We start from the raw sequence: 12,753 nt of genomic DNA on the forward strand, positions 1-12,753 counted from the left end.
ACTCTTGTGTTCTTTGATTATGGAGTTTTAGACAACTCCATAGGCATCATCTTTCCATGTGTGTCACACAGCACCCTCAGTGCAGTGACACAGGGAAGCCTTTTAGGATCTCCCAAGGTTTAAATACCTTCTCTGGGATAAACTATTGTTTCCCAGAGAAAGTAAAGTTAAATTGACTTTACTAGTCTTTTTAAATTCCTAGACCCAGCACACACCATCTTCCAATAGAGTGCTGGAGGGGTTACCTAGTATCCCCTGTGTCTAGAAACTCATGTAGCAGTCAAATGCTACCCTTTTCTATCAAAATGGCTGGTGGCAGTTCTTTTACAACAAACTACCATGATTTTTTCTGATCGCGAACACAGGTATTGTTAAATCGCGGGAGCCATGTTTTTCAAGATGGCGTTTGAGCCTCCTTTGTTTAAACGGGTCCCGGTCTTTTTTCGCCATTTCTTTTTGGAAAGGTCCTTCTAGAGTTTGTCTCTACGTGCCAAACCAGGTTTGGTCCCTTTGTTTGTTGGTTTGTTTATTTATTTGATATAGCGCGCAAAACCCAGAGGTAACAGGGCGTAACAGAGAACAGAGGAGTAAGTATACATAAAGACTTGGTTACAGGATAGGAAACAGTTGAATGGTGAGCAGAGCGTTACAATTCTTACAGGGTCTGTTAAGTAGGCATATATACAAATATACATACAGTATTGTACATTTAGCAGGTCAGTTTATATACATATATACAGTGAGGTAGGCTAGGTGCAGGGGCATTGTTCAGTCATGGGATCGTTGGAGTGTAACCAGGTGAGGGTGTTTCACCTAAAATTGTAATAGGATTGGTCAGTTCTGATGTTGAGAGGGAGGGCATTCCAGTGTTGGGCTGCCATGACAGGAAAGCTGCTACCGCCTGTTTTTTTCTGTATGAATTTGGGTACACGTAGGCAGTAAGCGTTGGTCATCCTCGTGGGTGTGGTGGAGGTTATTTTTACTATTCTGGTTGCCAGGTAGGGGGGCAGCGTTGTTTAAGCATTTGAAGGTGAGTGATGCTGTTTTGAGTGAGATGCGGTCGCAGATTTTGAGCCATTTGTGTTCTCTTCTTTTGTTGGATATGTGTTCCTTGTGTGGTAGGTTAAGGGCTGTCCTGGGTGCGTTATTTTGCAGAGTTTGGAGCTTGTGTGTTATATATTTGTTGGCTCCTAGATACATGGCATTGCAGTAGTCGAGTCTGGATAGTATTAAGGGATTGGCGATGGTAATGCAGCTAGCTTGGGAGAGGAATGCTCTACTTGCCCTGATGAGCTTGCAAGTGTAAGCGGTAGAGGATGCTAAAGAGTTCACTTGTTTTATAGTGACATGGCTGAGTCAAGGTGAAAGCCTAGAGTTTTCACTGTTTTGGCGACTGTGATAGTATTGCCGTCTATGTTGAAGGCCTTGTAGTGAGGACTGAGTTTTTTTAGGTTGATGTTGGATCCGAGGAGCAGTATTTTGTTTTTCTCATCATTCAGGCATAGGCCATGTGTGGCCATCCATGCCTGAATGATGAGGTATATTTTGTTTACCAAGGCTGTATCTGAGTCGAAGTTGCCCAAAAGGGGTATGAGAATCTGGGTGTCATCTGCATAGTTAGTGTACGAGACACCCAGTTTGTCCAACTTGTCAAATAAGGGCTTGGTAAAGATATTGTAGAGGGTGGGGGAGACGCAGGATCCTTGGGGGACACCGCAGGTTATTTTGATGGGGTCTGCTGAGGCTAGTGAGGAGAAGACTCTCGGTAAAATTGTCCAAAAATGATTGGATCCAGGCTATGGCCTCTTTTGAGAAGTGGGCAGCCGAAGCCAGGTGTTCGCACAGGACTGTGATCTACCAGGTCGAAGGCTGCTGACAGATCAAGGAGGAGAAGCATGGCGGTGTTTCCTTTGTCGTTAATCTCATGTTCCTATGCCTTTGGCGGGCTTCAGGACTGAAGACCGCCTCTGGCGCCAGAGTGTCTGGGGTGGGCAAGAAGTGAGGGAGGTGCCCGAAACTCCCTGTGCTTAGTCACATAGGAGACCAAATGCACTCTGGCGTGATTGGCTGGCTGACTGTCCGGCAAGGACAGCCACCCTACTGGGTGAGTGGCAGCTAGGCTGGAATGAATGTGGGAAAACTGTTTAGAAGGCGAGTCTCTTGGCTTGGAAGGCAGAGTCAACCAATGGAAATAAAGAACCGAAGACGAGCTGGAAGAGGACGGATGCTTCGACTACTGGACTGTTGATTTGCCCGGTGAAGCTATGCTGCAGGTCCAAATCGCCAAGTTCATCTCGACGGAGAAGCCCTTCAAGGAAGACTTCTCCCTTTGAGTTGGTGGGACCAATCAACTCGTAAGCCACCTGGACACCATTCCCGGAGCTGGTTGTATTTTCCTCAGAGTTTTGCAGGAAACCGAATAACCAGGGAGAAGGTACACCAGTTTGTGTGCTTGACGACAGCTACCGGAATCAAAGATTTGCCAGCCTTATGACCAGTCCCCATGTAGTGCAGGTGTCCCCCAACGCCCTCCCTCTTGTCCCCACGACTGAGGCTCAGGAACAGCGAGATCTGCATCTTTTTCTTCAATCTAAGGTACTGTGAAAACCCGACCGAGAGAACTTACCTCTCACTGCGAAAGATGTGCAACTTTGGAAACTTGCAGGCTTAGTCAGCTTGTGACCCAACATATTAATCTTTCTTCTATGAACTACTTCTGAGAACCGTAGCAAAGACTTTTCTGTTTAACTACCAGAACCGTTATTACCTATACAAGACTCTAGCCCATTGATTTTGGCCTACCTATTGCATTGAATCAACTCCTCTGGTAAACTCAAACTATTTACACTGTTTAAGAGTAACTCTACTATTTGTTTTATTAACTCATGCCTTTTTGCTCCTACTTCAAATGCTCTGTCATTGAATCAACTCCTCTGGTAAACTCAAACTATTTACACTGTTTAAGAGTAACTCTACTATTTGTTTTATTAACTCATGCCTTTTTGCTCCTACTTCAAATGCTCTGTATGCCATTTTGCTCCTCCTTCAAAGTAGTTTAAATTCTTCAGAACTTGATGTGTGAAGTACTGTAGTATATTTTTGTGTGATATTGATTGCCTCCTTTTAGTGAATGTTTTCTAACTGACTGTACTAAATTAAGAGGTTTTTTTTACCAAGAAACCGTGAGTATACTTGTGATTGTAGACCTCTGTGTAACACCCTTACAAGCTCACATGTCCCCTTGAGATAAGCATGGCTGCTCAGCTCGCTACCAAAAACTGTGTGGTACAGACATATACCAAAGGTTGGTTTTGCTTACACCTGTAGTCAGAGTTGTGTGTAGTGGTCCCAGAGGGCACTGCATGCAAACTTTGCCTAACACCTGCTTAAAAGGTGAGGCTTCTTGGACTGAAGACACAAGACCACTGGGAAGAACAACCTGATGAAGCTTGCTGCATCCTCCTTGACTGCTGAACTGCCCGGTGATGTTCTACTCAACAAGAGAAGCTCCGGAAAGGACGACTTCTTCCCTTGGGTTAGTGGGACCAAATAACCCAGAGACAAACTTTGCTGGAAGACCTTACCCAACTGGCTGTACTTCTTTGCTGCTGCAGGAACCGAGTGCCAGGGGTCGAGAAATCCATAGTCGAGTGCAACAGCTGTAAGCCGGCCAAATGCTCCAGGAAGTTCCAGAGGACCCTCCAGAAGCAGGACGACCCAAGTTCGAGTAACCTCACCAGAGTGCAGGACTCAAGGAGTGAAGGAAGCCCCACCAGTGTCCAAGATCCGTGGTGGATCTATTTACAGAGCACTGGAATCGAGAAGTGCTGCTGATCTGAAAAGAGCCTGTAGCTGCCGCCGACAATCGAATTGTTGCTGCAGGAGTCCCCAGACGTCCTCCCTCTTGTACCCACGACTGAGGCCCAGGAACACAGGATCAGCATCACTGCAACCAGACAGGAGCCAGCTGGACCCTCTTCTAACCATAGGTACTCTTCTGACTTTGGGGTAGTTACGTCATTGTTTGTAGCTTGCTCTTCTCCGTTGAGACTTGCAGTAGCTGCTTTTCTAGAGTTGATCTCAGCTCTACCTTTCACAAGTGTAACAGCTTGTGACCCTACAGTGATTGTTCTACAACAAACTAACTTTGTGCAAGACTTATCTAAGAAGTGTCTACGCTCCATAGACTTTGCTCCAGTTGTCTTTAGCTGTCCTGGCTCCCTGCAGACTCTTCTATTCCTTTGATTTTGATTCTTACTGTCCCTCATAGGTGATGCATTGGTTTTAAACTAATATTGCTGGGGAATGTTTTTATCTAGACTTCACATGCTTGAGAACTTGTTCACCATTTATCCTTGCTTTTCTACCACCCTCAGAATTTACAAAGTGTACAAGTGATATATAAATGCCATTACTGTCTTAGTTAGTGAAGTCACGACAGGGTGCAGGAAGTGTGTATGAAGCATTTCTAAAGAGTATTCACTTGCTTTGTGTCCATTCTGAGAAAGTATTTTGACGTGTATTTGATTGCTACATATATTGCCCTTTTTAAAGAATGCTTATTTAAAATTGACTGTTAAATAAATACATTATTTTACTAAAAAACCTTGAGTGTAAGTGTTATTTGGGTACTTGTATTGGTGTATTTCATTGCTACAACTCTACAGCTCACATATACCCCTCTTGAGATATGTCTGGCTGCTCAATCACACTACCAACTTGTGTAGTACAGACCTATACCAATAGGCGGGTTACCAAATACCAAGATGACAAGGCTGGTGTAGTCTCCCACAGGGTTACTATATCAATGCTTGCCTAACACCAGTCCAACAATAGGGATATGGAGACAGACCAGGAACAGTGAGGTTTATACCTTAATAAGCAGACAGCTACTTCTCTTTATAATCAAACTGTCAGTTCAGAAAAGAGGTTTTCGACACATTGTGATGATATAATTAAAGGACATGTGCTTCAGTACTGTTTGGCTGCATTAAAGTTCCACCATTCTAGGCAACAGGGTGCAACCTTTAACATAACATATAGGGAACCAATGGGCATTAAGTAACTTTTTAGGAGATATGAACTGTCAAACTTAAATTAAACAGTTCTAGAAATGATGTAAAAACAGGTGTGGAACGTGGGCCAATACTGGAAAATCAAAGTCATCAAAAAGGAAAAATCATTAGTTATCATAATGCATTCGAATGAACAGATCAATGTTCCACGCTTCACTAAACAGTTTCTTACTTATCTCCCTTTATCCACCGCTCCCCACTAGGCGCACGCATCCTCTGAGCTCGTTGCATTTCTTGCCTCCAATGTGGAGGAGTTTCACTTCTCCTGAAGCGGTCTCTTGACCTGGATCTGGAAGGTGTCCGATAGCGCTTGAAAGGCAAAAAGAAAAAATTAATACCACTAAAACGACAAAGCTCTAAATGGGCAACAAAAAATACCAGAGGCTTTCAGAATGTTAGCAGAAGTTTAAAAAGAAAGAAAAGGGTGGGACATCTTTTAGAAACAAGGTATGATAAAATTCATATTGAGATTGAATCAACATTGTGCAGAAAATAAAACCTTGAGTGTGTGAGGGAAATGTATCGAAGGAAACCAAAGCATTCTATCAAAGCGGTGCTTGCATTGAAAGGAATTTAGCATTATAGAACAAGACTATTTACAGACTAGGATCAAGTTTAAAAAAAACAGGTTATCATAAAAAGATGATAAAAATGGGTGGCAATACAACGCGAGTCCCTTTTTTTTTTAAACCAAATTTTTAAGCATTTAAATTCACTATTTTTGTTTTGTTGGCTAACCAGTGTGTTTGGGCATAACTGGTAAATAACGTATTGTTAAGAGGCTTTTCCATAACCCTGTATCAAGGGTGTGAAAGAGACATTTAGAAAACTACGTAACAAGACTTCCCTCCGCTCTCCCTGACTCTCCTAGATGTGTGTGTGTTTAAGCTGTCTGGAGGGGAGCATTGCTGTTAAAGGTACAGCATAGCATTGTGTGTTATGACTTTATTTTGGTGTTGAACCATAAAAGTTCAAAACAAATATGAGATAAAATCAATAAAAATTAAGATCAACGTAACCTAGTATTACGTAAGAAAAGAAATTTACCACTTAACTCGCATATCGAAAACTTCCACTTATTTCACCAATAAAATGTACACATTCTTTACACTAAATACAATAGCATAAGACCCATAGATATCGCACACTGGTGAAAGGCCAATAAGTATTACGAGATTAACACAAAATATAAATAGACCTTAAAATCAAAAACATAAAAACTGAGTTCCCCACTACTATGCAACACATTCATCCTCATCAACCATGTCCTGTGAATAACATTCAATAATGGAATACCAACAAATTATATTAGTCAAAATATATTCTTCTAATGTGTAGTTAAGCTAAACAGTAACGTAGTTTACATGCAAGTAACTGCTTGGGCGTTTTTCCTAAATACCACTTTTGTGGGGTTCAGAGAGACCTTCTTTAACACTGTAGGGACAGCACCTCAAGCTAGGCTACAACTCGCAGGTAAGCATAACTCGGCAGCAACAATGGAGACTTGTGTAAATTACAGAGGACACACTAAGGATAATCCACAAAGTATACAGAGAATTGGTACATTTCTAATACGGCAACAGCAAGCTAAGGTGAAGCCCAAGCCTTAGATCAACTGGCTGTAAAGAACATTCTACTGCTAATAACTTTTGACTTGTTTTATGCATCTGTATGACTTTTCCAATTATGTTGCTCGGCCTGGGCCCCTTGCTCAACAATTGGTCAGTTTGGTGCAAATACGTCCAACACTTTAAAAGTTCAAAATTGTTGAAAAAGGAGTGGCTTTTCACCTTTGTAATGTGTTTCCCATAGGCGAAAATGTGCTTCCATTGAATATTGTGCATAACCAAAACCACTGGACAGGCGTGCCTCAAATTCTGAATAACCTGGCCACAAAGCAGTGCCCATGTGCATTTAGATGGAAAATCGGACCAGTAGCTTTTAAAAAAAATTGTGCATAGAAGGGGGTTCCCAGGGCAATCTTTTATATATCACCCCATAGTGCATTTCAGCAATTTTGTTGTTTTAGAAATGAAAAGCTGGCAATCTTTTGGGGCTTGACAGGCTTTCTCGTGAGAATCCTGCAAGAACTGAATACAAATGTGCTTGAAGGTTTAAGACGGTAGGGAATGTTTACTTTTATGGTGGAAATGATGAGACTACCAAGGGTGATTTCGATAGTTTGGGGAGTGCTAGGAAGACTCATTTTGGCCAATCATTTTTTTTCTTTTGCCAAATTTGATCTGCATCATAGGAAGAAACGTCAGTGTTAAGATGGATATCTAGAATCTGGCCTGGTTGACAGATTTTAGGAGGCCACCCTTGTTAAGGTGAACAGAAAGCTCAGAGTTTGGCCAAAACCCAATCAAGGGACGTGGAGGAGCAGTCAAGCCTTAGTCTAAGAAGAGTGTGAGCGGGGTAAATTAGTGCACACAGTATAGCACAGATTTCAATTTAGACCGTTATGCAAATAGTTATTTTAGGTCTTTTGAATACACTGGAAAATGAATTTAATCGGTAGTACTATCACACACCACTAAATGATAAGAATACAAACCTATACAATCACCATAGGTTCCGACTGTTGGTGGAAGTGGCTGTAGTGTGATCATGCAAGCTGAGGTTTAGCAGCGTGCACGCCCTTGGTGCTGCTTGCTGGCTAGTCTTTGGCATGGTCTTTTGCCTCCCTTCACATACCTTGCCATTGGCATCCCCCATTCTATGACAAGACATGAGGCTCGCATTATGCTATTTCTTTCTTTATTTACTGCCATGTCAGCACTTTAAAACTTTCAACTTTAATACTGAACATTTCTGTTTTTCTTAGAAACAAAGTTTGGAAAACAAAAGGCAGAAGATTAAAGATCCTCTAGTCCATAGTCTTATTCGATCAATCTGCATCGGGGAAATACAAGCCCCATGAGTCTTAGGTCTGAGGTAGTCCTGACCTTTCCCCTCTGCCCCTATCCGAGGGCAGCACTCTCCATAAGAACCCCTCTGACCAGGTCCTTTCCTCTTTCTTTCTGCTGCCAACAGATAAGTGACATGATTTATTGCTTTTTCTGTAGAAGAGATAGATGAACTTTATATCACCTGTATATGAGATTAAATGCTTGAATATTGTTGTAATACACTTAGTAATGCTTATTACTCATTTTCAACGCCTCGCGCAGGAACGCAAAACGCATTTACAATGATTTTGTAGTCGCCTCATAACGCAAGCGTGTTTCTTACCGTGGCGCGTATCATTAGGGCAGCGTGAGCACAGCGAGTTTCCCGCACATCACGGGTAAGAAGGGTGTTGTGAGGGAGCTGGGGCCTGAGTCGAGTGCATATTTAGCCCGGGTTAGACTACCGCGCACCGCTCGCTCTCTCTCCGTATTTCAGCGCCGGCGAACACGGCGGCCATTAGGACCCAGAGGAGCTGGAACCTTCCACAGTTCCCAGCGTACCCTGGGAATCCGGCTTCCGCGCGCATTGCGTACGAACAGAGAACGAAGGAAGTTGGTTTGATAGAGCTCCAGTCAGAATTTAAAAAAAAAAAAAAAAAAGGAAGCTGCTTTCACACACACGCTGCTAGCGATATACAGCACGTGTTCAGAAGTGTGCAGAAGCATTTCCAACTGCTGACTTCCTCACAGTTGGCTCTGCCAACATCTTGGATATGGCTTCATTTGGCATCCCCACTAATACTCCTTCCTCTTCCCCAGAATGGAGCCAGGAAGTGTGGGTGGAAGACCCTTCCCAACAAGATTCTGACTTATCATTAAGTTTTAAGAAGGTACTGGGAGATTCCTTAATTCAAGCGGTCTCACAGGGGGTGCAACCTATTACGAAAAGGCTGGAGACTCTAGAAATGATTATGGCTAAACAGCAGAAACAGCTTACAGCCAGGAAAAGACGGGCTAGCAGCCCTGAGGAAGGAACGTCGGCAGGACACCCACAGAAAGGGGTTGAAAAGAAGGGGTGTAAAGTAGCCTGGAAGAGCAAGCACTCTTTGACCCCCCCCGGGTATCGATGAAAGGGTTAACACTGTTACCCAATTGGAAGGCGACCCTGTCGCCAGGCTTAAAGAAACCTTCCTGGCAAAGAAGAAAGAAAGTCAGGACAGACCCTCTGCCCCAGGGGTGTACAATCTAGGGGACGAAGACGAGGGCTATTCGCCCGACGATGAAGGGGGTGAGGAGGAAGATTACATCGATAAAGATGTTGAAGGCCCCCACGGTATCGATGATACAACAGACATGTTCAATCCAGAGGCCATTCGGCATCCCAAGTCGTCGGATTGGGAGCCGTCACCCAGAGTGGCAGCATACATGGCCCAGCACATTAGGAAACCCCTAGAAAGGGAAGTGAGGTTGCGCATGAGGTCGGAGTGCCCCAGACCAGAGCTGCCGAATAAACTTGCAGATACTCCAGAGCTAGACCCCAAGATGGTCACCTTTGTAACCAAAGCAGCTCGCGATATAAGGAAAGGCGTTAACCGTGCCTGGAGGGGGTGTCAAGACAAGCTACTAGACATCTCAGGGCCCCTAGCCAAGATCATGGATCTAGCGGAGAAATCAAAAGATACCGGCATTCCAGTAGACGTGACAGTCCTAGGTAACTGGGCGCAGCGAGCAGTATGCCTACTAGGCAACGCCAACTGTGCCATCTCTTCAGAAAGACGAAGAGGAGTCCTGTTAAAAATAGATAAATTGAGTGATCTCGCCAGCTACGAGGCAGGTGAAGGAGCCAAGGAAATGTTGTTCGGCGAAACTTTCGCTAAAGAGATCTCAATTCGTGGGCACCTATACTTCTCTAGAGAGCTCAGAGTTCCATCAGGAAGATCTTCCCCGGGTGAGTTTTTTCCGGGACCGGCTGACATAGGGGTCACTCGTCCGGTCGCTATACCTTCCAGCAAAGACCGCAAGGTCAACGATCGAATTACTGGGAGTCTAGACAGCAGGATACCTTCTTCCCTGCCAGAACAAGATTCCCAAGAGGTCGAAGAGGAAGAGGATCGCACCGGCATCCGGGGCAGTCAGCGGGTGAGTACCGCAAGCTTGCGTGTGGGAGGGAGAACTCTCCACTACCTCAACAAATGGCAAGCCTTATCAAGCGATGCTTGAGTATTACAAGCTGTAGTGGGGCTGCGTTTAGAGTTTATAGGAATACCTCTGCAGACAGCAGAGCCTCGCCCCATTCACATGACAAGCGGATGCAGCGCTCCTGCACTGCGAGCTCACAAAATTAGAAAGCAAAGGCGCGATAGAGCGCGAGTACCAACAGGTTCCCGGTTTCCTCAGCACCATGTTCCTAGTTCACAGAGGGGACAAAATAAGGCCTGTAATACATTTGAAAGATCTAAACGAATGGGTGGTATACAACCATTTCAAGATGGAGGGAATTCATCTGCTTCGAGATCTGTTGCGTACCGGAGATTGGCTGGCCCGCCTAGATCTCAAAGACGCATACCTTACGATTCCGATATCAGCAGCATTTCGGAAGTAGCTACGCTTCCTATGGAACGGAGAAGTATGGCGTTTCTCCTGCCTCCCGTTCAGCCTCTCCTCCGCTCCGTGGGCTTTCACCAAGCGCATGAAACCAGTAGCAGCCGCCATCAGAGAGAGAGAGGAATTTGTATCATTATCTATCTAGACGACATCCTCGTCTTGGGCCCAGACAAATTATTGACAAAGAGCGTCCAGTGGGTGTTCTCACTTCTGACTACGCTCGGGTTTGTAGTGAACCTGGAGAAATCGCAACTGACTCCGGTCCAGAGAATAGAAATCCTAGGTTTCACAATAGATTCTGTGAAGGCATCTCTCGAGCTCCCAGGGTACAAAGTGAGAGCGATCAAGAAGGAGCTCTGAGCAATCTAGCCAGAGTAGTTGGTCTGCTAGCAGCCTCTATTTAAGCCATTTTTCCGGGTCCACTTCATTATCGAGCTCTACAGCAGCTCAAAATAAAACATCTGCAAGGAGGCCTTCACTACCATCAACTAGTAGCTCTAGACCACGAAGCCCTCACAGAGCTCCATTGGTGGTTACAGAATATGGAGGCTTGGAACGGTCGCACCATTTTCGGCGACTTCCCAGATCTGGTAATAGAATTAGATGCGAGCAGATCAGGTTGGGGAGCCAGGTGCGAACACGTGCAGACAGGAGGTAAATGGTCAGACGAAGGGCTGCGGCTCCATATAAATTGCCTCGAGCTTCTGGCAGGCTCTTTCGCAGTTCGCGCCTTCACGAAAGATAGAGTAAAGTGCTGCGTGTTGCTCAAAATGGACAATATCTCCGCAGTAAGGTATATAAACAAATTGGGCAGAACAAGATCCAAAATGCTGGCAGAATTAGCGAAGAGCTTCTGCCATTACTGTCTCCAGCACAGAATTTCCGTATCAGCGGAATATTTGCCAGGGACTCTGAACGAAGTGGCAGACTGGAATTCACGTTATCTTGCGGACTCCAGCGATTGGAAGCTTCACCCCCTAGTCTTCCAACAATTGCAGGAACTCTGGGGACCCCTCCACATAGATCTGTTTGCGTCCAGACTGAACGCTCAGATGCCAGTATACTTCAGCTGGAGGATAGACCCGGATGCAGCGGGCACAGACGCCATCTTGCAATCATGGACAGGAGCAGTGCATTATGCCTTCCCGCCATTCATTATGATAACGAGAGCGCTAGCGAAGATTCGCAGGGATTACGCGGAGCTCGCAATAGTCCTACCCTTGTGGAAGGCTCAGCCCTGGCTTCCAGTAGCGATGGAACTTTCGACGGATTTTCCGAGGATAGTTCCCATTCGGCCGGACCTTCTACTGGACCCATCAGGACAAGCTCACCCACTCATAGCAGCCGGCACGCTGCAATTGATAGCCTGCAGTGTTTCAGGAAAAGATGGGAATTGGCAGGAATTTCACAGCTTGCTGCAGAGTGTATCAGATTCCTGGGCGCCTGTGTTCAGACCACAGTGTGGATCCCGTTTCAGCCCCTGTAGTAGAAGTTCTCAACTTCTTAGCTTTTAAATTTCAAGAAGGCGGCGCATTCAGAACAGTGGGTGTCTATAGGTCCGCTATCTCAGCGGGTCACGAAAAAGTGGAAGGTAACACGGTGGGAGAGCACCCAGCGGTCGTGAGATTGCTGAGAGGGATGAAGCTTAAGAAGCCACCGTAGCCCAAGTACAAAGTGTTATGGGATGTGAGAGACGTATTTCGGCTTTTCCTCAGATGGCCAGATAATTATTTTTTTTTTTTTTTTTATTATTGTAGCTCTTTGGTTTACACAAGAAAACCTTCAGCTATTTTTACCGAACAAGGAGCAGACAACAACATAAAAGAGAAGAAAATGTCCTAAAAGAGAGTGGGGAAAAAAAAGCAAGTTCAACTATACAAAATCAAGACGAGAGTTAATTCAATCGTTAAAGAAAGCTTAAAGAACATTTTAAAATTGAAGAATTGAATAAAAATAACCCAAAACAACAATAGCATTTTCCCAAACTTCTGTTTTACAGATATGCTAAAATATTAATAAACATTTATAAAAATGCCTGTTTCTTATTCCCTTTCTCTTTCTTTTCTTTTATGTTGCTTAGTGTTTAACATCGCAAAAGTCTGCTTGATTTCAGGTCCTTTTCACTGTTCCAAGAGGTTCGTTTTGTCCCTCAATTTTTTCAAAGATGAACTGGATAAATTTTA

General features: G+C 44.4%; 1 protein-coding gene across 1 annotated transcript in view; it reads right to left on the reverse strand.

Annotated features, from left to right (window-relative positions):
* PPIG (peptidylprolyl isomerase G) overlaps positions 1-12,753 on the reverse strand; it is a 776,344-nt gene that overhangs the window by 69,615 nt on the left and 693,976 nt on the right. The window contains exon 13 of the mRNA XM_069616162.1: positions 5,248-5,384. Within this exon, the coding sequence (XP_069472263.1) occupies positions 5,248-5,384 (137 nt within the window). The remainder of the gene's footprint in view (positions 1-5,247; positions 5,385-12,753) is intronic.

Source organism: Ambystoma mexicanum, chromosome 9 (assembly GCF_040938575.1).
Source record: "Ambystoma mexicanum isolate Mex_15411 chromosome 9, UKY_AmexF1_1, whole genome shotgun sequence".
NCBI lineage: Eukaryota > Metazoa > Chordata > Amphibia > Caudata > Ambystomatidae > Ambystoma > Ambystoma mexicanum.